The sequence below is a fragment of the Anser cygnoides genome, chromosome 22 (genome assembly GCF_040182565.1).
Source record: "Anser cygnoides isolate HZ-2024a breed goose chromosome 22, Taihu_goose_T2T_genome, whole genome shotgun sequence".
NCBI classification, from domain to species: Eukaryota; Metazoa; Chordata; class Aves; order Anseriformes; family Anatidae; genus Anser; species Anser cygnoides.
In genome coordinates, this window is record NC_089894.1 from 6,496,124 (window position 1) to 6,511,687 (window position 15,564).

The 15,564-nt window shown below is 42.7% G+C and overlaps 1 protein-coding gene across 1 annotated transcript; it reads left to right on the top strand.

Annotated features, from left to right (window-relative positions):
• The first annotated feature begins 476 nt into the window (after positions 1-476).
• SOST (sclerostin) lies at positions 477-5,588 on the top strand. Its single transcript, XM_013200910.3, has 2 exons — positions 477-1,171; positions 3,653-5,588. Exons 1-2 carry the CDS (start codon positions 952-954, stop codon positions 4,072-4,074), a joined length of 642 nt encoding a protein of 213 aa, XP_013056364.1. The 5' UTR covers positions 477-951; the 3' UTR covers positions 4,075-5,588.
• The last annotated feature ends 9,976 nt before the right edge of the window (positions 5,589-15,564 follow it).

Genomic DNA, 15,564 nt, shown 5'->3' on the forward strand with positions numbered 1-15,564 from the left:
TGCCTGAGGCATAAGGTCATCAATTCCCTTTCTTTTTTTGTTTGCATCGTGCAGAGAAATCAGTCTGGCCGTGTGCTTGTGTTTAGAATAACCAAATGTCCTGTATTCATCGCTTGTGCAAAATGTCAGCAGAAGTAGTAGTAAGCAATGATGTTACAGCCAATGCATTAAAAAAGAAAGAGAGGGAAAAAAAGGGAGAGCACCTCAGAAAGCATGGTGAGCAGCATCCTGGCTGCTTACCCTGACAAACACACTAAAGCTAAATAAAACAACTTCTCATTTTGAAAAGAAGCTCTTTCCTGTTTCTTCCGGTGCATTTGTGACACAAAATATAGAGCTCCTTTTTTGTAAAGGGGAAAAAAAAAGAAAAAAAGAAGCAATTCCCCAGTCCTTTGCCTGCAGGGACTGAAAAGCATAACTCCTGAGCTACTGTTTCCAGGTCTGCTTCCTCTATACCTGGAGGTGGGGGGGTGGAGAGTAAAGAGAGTCAGAAAAACCCAAAGTCTCAGAAACCTTTGCAAAAGACAATAGCCAAAGATTCAAATATGGTGGTAGAAGCAGGTTTTAGTTATAACATTGTTAAAACAACCAACCAACAAACAAAAAAAACAACACACACACAAAACAAACATTAAAAACCTGCAGAAAGACTTGTCAGGCTGCAATTCACCCTAGTCTTGTCAATTAGCATCGTTGCCAGGCACAAAAATAAAGAATATGAGAAGTTTTCATGTCAAAGTTGTAGAATACTGTCAGTAAGCCACCCCCACACACCCATTTTATTTCACACTGACAAAAGCTGAGATGAATGAGTTGTTGTCTGGCCCTTCCCACTTTGTATAGTCATTGGCTGGCTTGCTTCTAAAAAGGATTTAAAAAAGGGGAATAATTTGCCTTTGCTGGGAACTGAGGCTGTCAGGGTGCTGAAAAGCTGATCTGTGGGCTGCCACCATGCAGATCTCTTGGGCAGTGTGCTCTGTCTGCGTCCTAATCCAAATTGCATTTCGATCCGTGGAAGGGTGGCAAGTGTTTAAAAATGATGCTACAGAAATCATTCCTGAGATCACCGAAAATACAGAAACACCGATGGAGCAGGCTTACAGCAACAACAACACAATGAACCAGGCAAAGCATGGGGGAAGACACATACAACAAGCTCCAGACCCTAATGGTAAGAAAAATAACATTATATTACTGTTTTGGACCCTAGCAGGCAGTTGTAAGAGTATACTTGTTATCAGATTGTTGTTATTTATTTAGGGATTTAAGTAGGAGGTGAAAATAATGCTACGGTTTCTAAGTGTTGAGGAAGATTCAGACTAGGGATGTTGGAGATCACACAGCAGAAGAGGCATGGGGAGGTTGCTCTCAGCCAGTTGAGAGGTGTGCTGCTCGCTGCCCTCTGCTAACAGCCAGATTTTCAGCCATGTTCCAGCAGCCAAAAAAGAGTTAAAGCACTCCCAGTGGGAATTCATGCCCAAATGAATTGGAGGGGATCCTGGTTTGCAGAGGTGTGCAATCTTGGGAACGATTTGGCTACTTTGAAGGCACCAACACACTTCATAGATAAGCTGGTACTGCATTTGGGCAAATGTCTGACATTAGCAATGGTGCAGAACACCAGCTTTGTGAGGAGGGAGTTAGCACCAAACAGACAGGTGGTTGGAAAGAGAGTCCTCCTGGCAAACTGGGCAGGCTTGGTCCTTCAGACCAACACGTTTGGCTGCCAAATGCACGTAGCAGCTCATCAAACATATGGTTTCCACTACTGTGCATTGCAGATCTGAGCTAGGTTTTTTTTTTCTTTTTTTTTTTTTGAGGACAGTTGGAAGGGAATTGTGGTTTTCTGCTCCAGCTGTCAGTTAGGGTGTTTAAAGCATAGCACTAACTTAAAAGGGGGGAAAAAAAAAGAAAAAAAGAAGTAATCTTTTTGAGAGTGCCACTTCATAAAGGTCTGAAATCCCCAACAGGGGAGCACTCTGCTTCCCACCAACCGCCAGGTCAAGGCAGGTCGGTTTGGTAGTGCCATCTGAAAACCTTCGTTCTCCAGCCTCTGACCACTCTGGCAGCAACTGGGGGAATCTGTGCCACTGAAATGTGCATGGGTTTTCAGGTGGAAAAGAGCAAGAAAAGGGGATTGGACATTATTCAGGATATGCAATGGTCTCACATGCTTACTTTAACGTCTTGAACACTAGAAATCAAAAGAATGACCCCAAAGCAGCCAGACCTTCCAGGGACACACAAGGTTGCAGAACACCATGAATGATTTTGCAGCTTGTGGAACCCATGCACATACAAGATAGGAGGTATATGCACACAAAAGAAACCTCTACAGCTGAGGCAAATAAATACCCTTATATTTAACTATATCTGCCTATGTGCTATGACAGTACAAGGCACCTGATTCAGACATGGACCATTTCATTTCATTAACGCAGTCCTTAAAACTTTTAAAACATCCAGTCTTGCATGCTGTACTTTGATGAATATAAACCTGAGCACTAAAAACATGTTTCTGCTTTCCACGGGACAAACAGGAATGAAAACATCTGTATAAATACCGGTCTGCTGCTCACGAGTCAGGGTCAGGATTCTCTTTGGAGGCAGAAGGGAGGGGGGAAACACCTTGTGCACAGCAAAGAGACTGGGACTAACAGACACAGCCTTCCATTTGTAAGCTGACCTTGAGGATTTCCATCCCAAGCAGTGTTCCGGACATAAAACCATCCTTTTCACCAACAGAAGAACATCACCGTGTGTTTATCTAGATGAAGTTCTTTGATAAACACCTTCAAAAATCAAATTCTGTGTCTTGCAAACATGTCAAGAGGCAAAGCATCCCAGCTGGCAAAAGAGACCCCTCTGGGAAAAGGGCCCTACAATAAAAAACTTTTTCTTAATCCTGCATGCTAAAAATTTTATAGTTATTTCCTAATGTTTCATTTGCCAATAGATATCCATTAAGAAAAAAAAAAAAAGAGGGAGGAGGAGTAACCACCATAAAGCTCCTAATCAGCCAGGAGATGCCTCTAGCTGTCTGAAGGAAATTATGTGGGTTGTGGGATTATTAGAGAGCAGTAAACTTTGAAAACATAATGCCTGAAGAGTGGGAATCCCATAGCACTGCTGTTATCTGCTGCTTTCCCTCACCTGGAACACGTTACGCTAACTAAAACTCACTTCAGGAGCACTTTCCTTGTTGCAGAAGAGTTTAAATCAGGAGCGAACCTCTGAGGTCAATAAAGTGACCTCACACGGTGCTGTAGGCCTCACATGAGGAGCTGTAGGGAAGGTTTTTGCCTGTTGGTAAACGAAGCCAGCAGAATCCCAACAGAACTCCCCTCAGAGTGACCCCTGCCGCTGGGGTTGCACTCAGAAGCTCCGCTGCCCACCGGCACGGCCTGGCACGGAGCTTGCCTGGTGGCAAGGGCAGGATCGCGTTTGTCAACCTGTAGTTGCTGATTCCAGGGTCGCAGCTGGAGCAGCCAGACGTCCCGAGTGGGTCTTTGGGCTGCCCCCTCCCCAGATCCATCACTGGGGACGTCCCGCTGGCGCCTAGCTCCGAGCTAGGTGCTGCAGAACCAAGGAGGCTGATTTCTCGGGGATGGGGCAGAAAGTAGCCAGACGTTAACAGGCTTCTCATTTGCAGATGCTTCCGACTTCAGCTGCAGAGAAATGCGAACCACCCGCTACCTGACGGAGGGGCCGTGCCGCAGCATCAAGCCCGTCAAGGAGCTGGTGTGCTCGGGCCAGTGCGTCCCTTCCCACCTCCTCCCCAACTCCATCGGCCGGGGGAAGTGGTGGCGGCAGAACGCCCCGGATTACCGCTGCATCCCCGCTCACACCCGCACGCAGCGCATCCAGATGGCTTGTCCCGAGGAAGAGACTCGGACTTACAAATTCCGAGCTGTCACGGCCTGCAAGTGCAAGCGCTACACTCGCTACCACAACCAGTCTGAGCTGAAGGACTTTGGAAAGGAGACCGCCAGGCCGCAGAAGAACAAGAAGCCCCGTCTGTCCAGAGCCAGGAGCAGCAAGTCGAACCAGCACGAGCTAGAAAACGCTTACTAGAAGGTCGCTCCGAGTGGGACAGCCCAGCAGCTCTGGATATTTTACAAAACGTCAACCGGCACTCACAGGCCGCAGAATGAGGTTCTGACTGCAGTGGGTTCCAATTCCTTCTGCTAAGCTGGGTCAAAGGCTCACATAGTCAAAATCTGTCAGATTACAGCAGTTACGGTCTGCTAAGAGAATGAGATAAACCGAGCTGGTGGTAGCAACTCCTAAATTCAGTCTGAGAGGAGAGGTACACCTGGGAGATTCGCATGAGGCCTCGCGGCTTGTACACGTAGGGAGGCAGAGGAGGGCAAAGCTGTTACGGTGACAATCACTATCACACTTTGTTAGGGGTCGTTCGGCTCCCTGTAGGTGAAGGGAGCACTGCGATCCCTTTCCCACTTTTCCAAGTGCCACGATGCAGGACAAGCATGAGGCGGGGGGAGCACCGGGGGAGGCACCATGCTCCGAATTTGCTGCAGAAAGTTATCGGTGAAAGTGACTCAACTCCGGCTGTTGGGAAGTGAACAGCCTGCCAGGTGTCCTCATGCCCCAGTTGCTTCCTCTAGGGAGGAAAACCAAAATACAACACTTGTTTTCTCAAAACAAAAGCGTGACAATTCTATTTCACACTTTTAATTAGAATACTCTAGGGTCAACAGATTCAAAACTGAGATTTGACAACCAAGCCATCTTATTTGTTTTAGGGGCAAGGATTTGTTTTAGGAACAATTACACAAATTTTACTAAGCGGAGCAGTTTTATGAAATGGATGCTTCTCTCAAACCAGATAACCTCACTGATGTTTGTCCTGTAAACAGCTAATGCTGTGCATAATTTAACATAAAGAGATGCTGATTATTCCTTATTTCCTAGCACACAATTGACTTTAGTGTCAACTTAGATATCTCAATTTACATTTTCTATTCTGTAGAGTTTGAATTATCTGGCCACACACTTTGTAGCGCTAAGACCGTGCAAGCCAAGTTCTGGGAGTAAGGTTCTGCATGAAAAGTGAGCCTCTGCTAATTCAAGAGTTGTGAATTCCTCTAGAAAAGTCTTTGGTATGTGCGGCTTTGGTAAGTCTTTAGTTTGACAGCAACTTTACTTAGCTTCTCAACTTCCAGACTAATGTTTGTGTTTTACGTTAAAGAATATTATTGGGAAGTGAATAGTCTCGTGCTGTATATATCCTGTAGTAGTGCTAGGCCTAGTATCAGATGAACACAATTTGGGATAAAGACAGTTCCTCGCTGTTCTTATTTTCTATGTAGAATATATGCTGAAATCATATAAACTATGGAAATTTGCAATGTTGATAGATTTTTGCAATAATTTTATGTGGGACCAGAATCTAGAGAGAAAAGCTATTGTTTCACAGAGTGAACTACGTATTTATTTTTCCTCAGAAATTATTTATGCAATGTTTTTCCTTGTAGAAAATGAGAAGTAATACTGCTTTCAAAATATTAGTCTGTTATTTTGAATTTTAAATACATTGTTAATAAAGTAGAAACAATGATTAATTATAGGAAGACTCATTGGTTTTCATCTGGTTTGCTGCAAAGCAAGTGAATTACAGAACAGCCTGGGGCTTGACTCCTATCAGGGAAATACATATCTGTGATAGAGAACATCAGGGTCCTTAATTTTCAATTAATAACCTACACACCTCTAACAAAGCTCTGTCCTGTAACTTCTCACTCATTGCATGACATTTGTCATGAAAAACATCCTCTCGGGCAGCTCTGAGCTCCACATCAATATTCTCATTTCTACCTCTCCAACAACAACAAAAAATCCTCAGCAGATTTCAGCTCCCCTCCTCCTCCCAGTGACTCTGATTCAGATGCTCACAACCTGGTAAAGCCACAGAAGAAAAGGAGAAGTCCATCAACTTTCAATCAAGATTTCTTGATTGAAATCTGATTGCTTCATATTTGTCTCATTGGGAAACAAATAAAAATACGGAATTCCCTTTCAAGAGTTGCAAAGCAACTGTCAACTTTTTTTACAATGTAATATCATAGACCTATGCCTATCTTCATCTGTAAGGCCACTGTGTCTGAGACAAAGGCCTCTTGCCATGAGGTCAGGAAGGGCTGAGGATGCACCACACACTGGGTGTGCACTTTCAACACTGCTGTGAAGATGAAGAGCTTTTCCAAGACAGCCAATCCATTAGGTGTGCTTTCACTACCACTCCTCAACGTCTTGTGCAGAAACCTAACACGAACACTGCTCAGAAACCTGGGACAGAAGTTTCCAGACTGATCTATAGCTTCATGAATTTGGCACCTCCAAGCCAGTAAGAAAACTTCATGCTAGATACCCAGTAGATTGGAAGCACAGGACCTGCCCCAGCCCCATCTAGGTTCTCTTCAAACAAACCACCTGTGGGTTTTCTTTCTTTCCTTTTTTTTTTTTTTTTTTTTTCGCTTTTAATTTATTTTTTTTTACTTTCCTTAAAAAAAAAACACAACTCTAATACAGGTGTGCATAATTTCGGGCTCAGATTGGCACATATTATGTGTTCTGTCCAAATTCTACCAAATCTATACACTTCCAGTTCTTTCAGAAATAAAAATAAAAAAATACTGTACCCAGAGAAATAACTGTAAACAGAGTAACTCTGTAGATTGTCCTTACATCAGAGAAACATTAATGAGCACAAGACATCCATGGGACATTGCAGAGTAACACAAACTGCAAAGGGGTTTTTTGTAAGGGACACACTCCATTTACACAATCATTAAATAGTTTTGCTTCAGGACTATAAACGCTTCAGGCAAGAACAACTTTCTTCATCATCACTTTTGCAATAAAATAGAACAATGGTACATCATTTAGGTGCTGCTGAGCTGAAACAGCAATATATCAGTCAGTGACAGCAGCTGTCCCAATGGGCAGTCCAGAGGGGAAAAAAAAATCAAGTTGCATCTTCAGACAGGAATAATGATATTTCTCCAAATCAGCTTTGAGCATACATCTGTCTTCCCTTTTTACTGCTAACTTGTGTAGACAATGAACCACGCCACATTGTCTATGACATACTTACAATAAATGGTCAGCATTCCTACTTCGTTCTTTTTTTTTCTGGCAAAAACCACCAAGTCCCAGTCATTTTGCATGAGATTCAACTTCATAATTACAAACTGCACAGCAGAGAACATACCTTTATCTGGTGGGGCCCTGGCCCAGCAAACACGGTATGCATGAGTTCTGCAAGGGCGATTGAGAAAGTCAGCATCATGAAAAACAGATGGAATAAACATGTATTTCTTTTAGCCACATGACATCAACTTGTAATTAGCTTGTTGCAGTCAAACTAGTGCAGTATATGGAAGCACAGAACTACTTTTCTATATTAAACATGCTCAAAAGTCTTAAATTATCACAGATTTGTATGTAGCTTGAGTTTGGATTGAACATACCGTACATCTGAATAGACTGAAATCCCTGTGATAGGCAGGTATTGGAAGCCCACCTTTGAACCAAGCCATGATTTGAAGCAAAGCCAAAAATTTGAAGTAGAGCTGCAAAAATTGCAGCTCATATGACTCCGGTACAGAGAACAGTGCAACTTCTCCCCTTCCGGTCTTGGAGCCATCAAAGGACAACTCTGCACAAAGTCGTTCCAGTTATATAATAACCATATAGCTCTCTTCTCTTCCCAGATTAGTGGGAATAGTTTTCACTCTGAATGCTGGAGAGCTGTAACGTCCAACTGTACTGTTTCGTTGCCTCGTCTTTTCACTGAATTGGGCATCTGGTGCTTTTCTGTATTTTTTGATGCCAAATTGAATTTTATTCACACTAGAACATAATAAACACACTGCACCTGAAGACCAGAGGGAAGGAAGTGATGTTGATCCCTCTGTCTCTCTTAACTATTCCTGACCCTGTATGATGAAAAGCTGTTTCTTTCAACCCTAAAAGCTCTCTGCCTTTTATGAGGATCAGTCAGTACAGTGATAAAAGGAGACTAAAACTAATCTGTAAAACCCAACTCAAGGCAAAACTCATTAGCACAAGCCCTGCTAATTCTGACATGAAAATATAAAAAATACAATCTTCAAAACACTATCTCACCCCTGCTGCATCGCAACGTATGGTTAAACTGCACTGTAATGCTCATAGGAAAGGGCAGTGTTATTTTAATTTGCACATAAAGTGCTCTGCAATGTTGTGGTGCTACAGCAGTGTGATGGGATAAGAAAAGAAAGAACAAGAAGGCTTCACTTGAAGAACAAACAATACCATGTAGTATTTACGCAGCATTTTTCACAACCAAAGCACATTACCATTAATTATTCTTTACGAACTCCCCAGGAAACAGGTTACAATTAATATCAAGGTTTATAGACAGAAAAAAAATACAATAGTTCAATGAGTCAGCTCACCCTGTGCTCATATCACCGGACTCAACATCCTTTCCATCTAGGTAAGGATTCAGAGAGCATTAGGATGTGGTGCCACCTCTTTGCTGACCTGGTTGATGGTCTCAGGGCCCCTCAGTTCTTTGCTTTTCAAAGTGTGGGGGTTCTTTTGCTTTTATCTGTCATCCCCTTGCTACCCAAGGTACCAAAGGTTGGGTTTGTCAGGGATGGGTTGCAGCCGTGCACGGAGTGCATTGAACTCATTGGTATATTGATACAAGTGTCCTTGAATGGGCATATCTAAAAATGCCAGTCAGCGTTGACAATTTTGGTCATTTTAAGAGTAAATGCATTTTATTTGCTGCTGAGAGATGGGATGTATAATCCATATAGGGACTAACAGGTGAAGGTAGAGAAGAAACCTGCAGCACTGGTTTCAGAAAAGCATCTTACATCTACTGTATTCTGAACCCTTTGGTATCAGCCCCAGCCCTGCTGGGATACCAAAGTCTCACATGGGTGCCATACACACCCATTTCAGCTATTCCAGGTGTGATGTGAATCACTTTTTTTTGCCATATATTGGCTACTCAGATTCCAGCAGCTCTAGCTGGGACTCCTGGCACTTGGGTGCTAGCTTTCCAGATTGAATTTGGCCCTTTCTCAAGAATTTAAGGATGTAAAAATATTGTTTGTTTGGATTTGGTGTCTGAAGGAGTAATACCATCACCTCCTTCTCTGAGGGAAGGATCCCCAACTCTTTGACCAAGTTACAAACCCAAATTCCAGCATCCCACATCAGGCCAAGTTTCTGGCATTAACCTTCAGGCTTGAGCTTTTTTTTTTTTCTTCATTGCCTTGCAGGCAACTTAAGATGCACTCTCAAACCAAGGAGTTAAAGCGTATTTATTTAGTGGTTATCAAGACCCGAAATTAAACAGACATCTTTATCACTTTGCCAACAATTTAATGCCTGTGGCATGAGGTTATTTCAATGTCTTAAGAAAACAGCTCGGCTCTGGCTAAATAAATAAGTGAGGTCATTCTTCATTCAGGCTACCAGATTCTTTGGTGCAAAAACTTCCCTTTGGAGAGGCCTTGGGACATAGTGGCTCCTCGGAGACTATTTCCATCTGTCAGATTCTCTAATCTCTTCTTCCTTCCTTCCTCCCTTCTATTTCCTTCCCTTTCACTATAAAATGGCCAGTATTTAACTCTAATGTCTCCAGTCTGCACAACATGCTTTTAGAATTGGGTGGGTATTTTTTTTGTTAAACCAGAAATAAGGCTTAATTTAAGGTAATTACTCTCCCATTTGGAGGGTTTTGCTATTTGCAGGGCCTTATTTTATTTTATTTTTTTCTAGTCAAACTAGCAGGAGAAGTTAGTTCTAAAAGTGATAGTTTTCTTCTAAAATTGTTCTTCAGATTAAGGGTGGTGGTCAGAACCAGAAACTTTTCACTCATTATGAATTTCTGGGTGTCTGGAAACAAAAGTAGCGCTCTTAGGAAATAGTTATTGAGGGGAGAAGGCTATTACACAGCCTTCCAATGAAGGGAGGGATTGCATGTGAAATTTCAGCCTGCTCATCAGTTCATACGGGCCTCCGAATAAGTGTGCCTTCAGATCAGAGGGGGGAAGGTCCTCCTAGGAGCCAAAAAATGGAAAGACAGATTTTTCTAGAATGAGTTTTGTTATTAGGATCTGCCATGCGGCATCAAGAACTAGGAACTGGTCCTAAGGCTTATTCTTTGCACTTGCAAAGTGCCCGAACGGCAGCGCTTTGAGGAGAGACTGGTGTCACTAAATGGAAACTCCCAGCGGAGCACACGTCAGTGACAAGAACTGGTGAAGAGGACGATATCTTTAATGTGAAAACTGGCATAATTTCAGAATTTGAGCATCATATCCTTGAACATGGCCCCTTTTTCCAGTTGGAAATGCCACCTGTCTTGAGTTGAAGGGTTCTAGCTACCTTTCTGTGATTTGGGGACGCTTGGAACCTCACAGGCAGATGTGGAGGCAACTGATTTGTAGCATGGGCTGAGCGGACGGTCTGCACCGAGCAATAAACTCCATCCACATACCACGTACTTTTAAGCTACGTGTCCTTCAAACATGTAATTCCGTCTTGGTCAGCAGTACCGTCACCCTCTATTTACTGAAACACACCATCATCGTTTTGAAGTACATGTTTCATACAGACATTACACTCAATTACTTGAATTTGCTTGCATTTCTCTGCAAACAGCAAGGAAAATATAACTTTTAATAAAGAGAGGCGGTCGGCTATTTAGCAGGCAAACAGATGGCCCAATAGCAGTGGAAATGTCGTGCTGAGGGGCACTCCCGTAAACCCCCTGACTTAGTACAGAAAATGTATGGGTGGTCTTTGGGGAGGTGGCAGCTCTACTAAAAATGTATTTGGCACTGCCCTGCAGTGAGAGCTCACACACAAAGCTCATTAGAAGTTGCTACAGGAAACCTTTTTTTTTTTTTTTTTTAAAAAAAAAAAAAAAAAAAGGCAAAAAAAAAAAAAGCATAACTAAGAGGAAAATGGTGTCCAAGAGAAAACTGCAACCAAGATGGGGTTTGGTGGAGCTGCATTGATTTTTCACACCTGGATCCTACGACTGTCACCCAGATTACATTTAGGCATTAAAAAAAGGTCTTTCTACTTAAAAAAACAAACAAACAAAATACAAACAAACAAAAAAACCCACCAAACATACAAATCAGCAAAAGGAAGCACACTCAGTAGTAATAATATAGTGATTCTTCACATCTGCAGTACCTGACAATCTAAACGTTCAAGAAAACCACCTTACAAAAAAAAAAAAAATTCAGAGAATTTCTGGAGTCCATGGGCTATGAACACCTGGACTCCGGGGACTGCTTCTAAGGGGCGTGGGGGCTGGAAACTATGAAAAATAACCCTGCACTGAGGATGTTCGCTACACAGCAGAGCACACTTCCAGTGGAAATTTCCAGGTGTCTGGAAAGGAGCATTTTAGTCCAGTTACCTGCGTGGGCACAACTTGCATCTCTTGAGAGCCAGGGCTGAGAATTCTCGGTAATGTTTCATCTCTCAAATAAAACCTTGACACACACAGCAGCTAAGCTTCAGCATTAAACCCAAATATTCTCAACGGCCTCTCAGAATATGAACACGGAAGGATTAGCTTGCCAGCTGGTTTGAGCTGAGCTCTGCTGGCTGACAATTTCAATAACATTTTGGTGTCTGAGCAAGGACAAGGCCGAGTACCCGGTTTACCTTAAAACACAAACAACCTTGTGGCCAAACTTTGTAGGAAATCATCACATAGTTGTGTTATTTTGCAATAATTTTACTCAGATCTGATATTGAACTCTACGCAGACACCAGGTAGGATTTGTTTCATTTTCTTTTATGATTATATTAACAAATCTAGCTCTCTTCCTTAGCACATTCAGTATTTTACTTTCTAATTTTCATTAGGAAAGAAGTGCGGACATTTTTTTCTGACTGAAACTGCAGGAAGACCGATATAGCATTTTCTTAGGCACATGGTTAACAATCATAGAAAATGTGGCAATATTGTACACACTGTTGTGTATCGCCAACCATAAAATTAACCTGTGTCTCCTATTTGCAATAAATAAATAAATAAATAAATAAATAAATAAATAAATAAATAAAAATAAAATTGAACTTACTGACCTGATTCACTGGTTTGTTTCTTAAGAAGAGGACCCTGGTCATGAGTTGCCTTCCAGGGGTGTGTTGAACAAATGTGCTTTAAAAACTAAATAATACAGCAGCAGGATTTACCCTTAAGCTGACTAACAACCTATACGTCCAGTATTGCTTTTTGTCATACACGTTAAGATGCTGCCACTGTTAAAAGTTCAATTCATTCCAGCCAGGTAGACAAATCTGAAAGGTCTAAAACCAGCTGGGATATTTTATGTGATCTTAGTTATGGAGGTCATAGCACTCACCTGTGAAAAACACCAGATACATAAAGCATTTGCTTTGCTGTAGATAAATTATACTAAACACAGAACAGGGTAAAATATAGCCTGCAGGTATTTTAGAAAAACTTTCAGGCTGCAGGTTCTTTGTGTGCCCAGCGAAGGTACGGTAAAAATACAAAATAATAACAGAAGAAAATAACAAAAGAAAAGCAAGTTAGACATTCTGGCACTTCCAAGAAAAACCAAAGCCTCAGCCTGCGCAAGGCACACGGTGCCCTTCCAGAGCGTGTCGGTGCTGCCGCCAGCCTGAGGGCTCTGCAAGATTTAATTGCAGAGTGGGTTGTGAGTCAGGAGCCCATCACTGCGAGGGGGGACGATGTAGTTAGCAGCTACTTTTTTGTTTCTGAGAACATCCATTTTTTTGCTTGCTATTTTATTACAGGGGGGACGGTTTGCCTTTTTTTTTTTTTTTTAATGTGCCATTCTGTTTTCAAATGTTTTTGCCTTTAAAAAATACTGTTTTTAACAACTGTGGAAGTGATAAAGCTGTGAATGTATTTCTAGAAGACCCTCTGTGTGTGAGTGCCATGGTGAGTTTGGAAAGGCTGCTGCTGTGGGGGAAATCATCATTTTCCCATCGCTCTCCCCATGTTTCTCTATACAATAATATGTGTTTTTTTGCACTGCCTACCATAGATCTCATTTTAATTTTCATGCAGTGCCCGATTCCAAGCCTCCTCAGTCAGCTATTGTGTTTTCCCTATTGACAACGTGCTTGGAGGTGCTAACTTATCGCAGCTCTTTGGGAATGCCCAGGCCCACACCCCATGGTGGCTTCCCCACAAAGTCAGGGCTCCTCCTGGACAGCCTGTTAATTTTTAACTCATCCTATAGCATGCAGAAGACCTAAAGTAAACCATGCCATAATTTGAAACGTAAAAACTTCCCATTTAGAATATTTCTTTTTAACTGGGATAGGTGACACAGAGAGGTTGTGGATTCTCCATCCACGGATAAACTCAAAACCCGGCCGGACACTGCCCTGGGCCACGTGCTCTGGCTGACCCCACTTGAAGGGAGGCTCCTGTTATTTTAAATAGTAAAGATTCCTAACTACTAGCTACAGCACCAAGAGTTTACTTATTGCTGTACGTGGCAAATACAGACAAAAATCATCAGAATCTGTATGAGCTGAGTTAGCTCAGCCGGCTGTTCTTATACAGCAGTTTTCTTTTTAGAGTCCCTTTCAATTTCAAGACTTTGCTAAGCAAGCAAGCTGGTGAGAAATTAGGTACACGTTAAATTCTGAATTATCAAAAAGGATATATATTATATATATAATAAGCTGCCAGTAGAACACACACATAAAGGATATAGACATGAGAGATAGAAATGAACGTAGAATAAGATAAATGCATTGCAGTTGTGGGGCAATGATTTTTTTTTTTTATTATTTTTATTTTTTAAGGAAACAAAGCTGGGATATTGGCAGACTTGCCAAATCAGACAACCTGAAATGGGATGTGACTTATTCCCTGAGCCCATTCTGTTTGGCTGACCAAAGGTTGGAGGCCTGCGTACGCCTGGTGTTTTGTATCCTAAATTACAATATCTGGCAAGAAAAAAAATATATATATAAAAAAAAAATTGCCTTTGATCCTTAGCTAAAGCAGACTGAGAAAATCCCTTTATAATTGCTTAATAGTTCATGGGGCTAAAATTGTTATTGTAGCACAACCTGTGGGAACAACACAGGAGAAACATTTCCTGCAGAAGGAATGCCGAAGTTTAATTACCGCACATCGCATGGGAGAGGATTTCAATTTTTAGGGCCCCGTGCTCAGGCAGTTACTAGGTAGCCAGCTCGTGCAGGAATATTGATGCTTTGGTCTAATCTCTGCTGTGCCCGAGAACAGCGGAGGGGCCTCATTCTCATGATGGGGTGGGAGGAATGCTGCACATTGTGCCTTCCTGGGCCTTATCGCCTACGTTGCTACGCCGGGCGGTTTAATTAATAAGTGTCGACATCTTGTCATTTATCATTACCAAAACAGGAGGTGGGGACCCTTCCGTATGCATGCTGTACAAATAAATTAAAGTTTTCTCAACCAGTCCCACTGGGTTGCTGCTGTCAGTCACCGGTCCCGCGGTATCGCTCTCAGGGCTGTGCACCACGAAGCAAAACCACGCGCGTGCGAGCCTGGTGCACAGCCAGCCTCAGCCAATATCGTCATAGAGAGCCCAATTACCACGTGCAAGATAAGCCATTTGCTGTTAGATTGAAACAGACACCAAGAAAATAAGTTTCTGGAACAAAGACGTGCACGGAGATGGGTCCTTGAGCCAGGGGGAAATGCTGTGGACAAGAACGAAGCCACTGCAGGCTTTGTCACTGACTTCTAATACATTGCAGCAACATCTCACTTTCACATCACACAGCTCAGTACGAAGTAATGCAGTATATGTAAATCCTTCAGCTTTCTCTGAAATCAGATTGCCGTTCTGCACTTGCCTAAAGAAAGCTCAGAGTGGCTCTGGGGCCTGGGCAGGATTTCATTCCTCATCCTCTGCCAGAACCTTCTCATGAATGCCAAATCTTGGTGGCATTTTATAGCAAAGATGAATGCACAGGTGGACATAGGTCGAGCAGAAACCTAACACATTTCCAAACACACCCCGTCTTTAGAAAATAAAACTAAACTCCTCATTAGAGGTGCTGCTGTATCTCCAGGAGCACAGCACAGCAGGGGTTGCACAAAAAGATCCCGCAGATCTCCCTGTTTGAGGTAGAAGACATTAAGCTGGATTTTTTGTACAGACTACTAAGCTGTGAGAAATTTCCCTGTTGATTTGTGGATGCAGGCAGAGCTCCCCCCGTCTGCCGGAGCCACGATGGAGCACCTCTGGGTTGGTTTTTGGCTGTTGGAGCCTATGGGAAGTGCTGGATTCAGATTCCTGCAAGGGCTGCCAGTATTTCCCTTCCAGGGGAAGCGTGCTGGCTGCCTTTAAAGAACACATTAATATGCAACTGCCTAAAGCGTGCGTTAAAGCCGCTGGCACAACTCGGGTCACACCGGCGCTTTTTCAGAAGAGTTAAGTAAGACACGGGGTATGGCAGTTTGGCCATACTGAGTGTCCTGGCTCCGTCCTTGCACGGTTTTGCATGGGG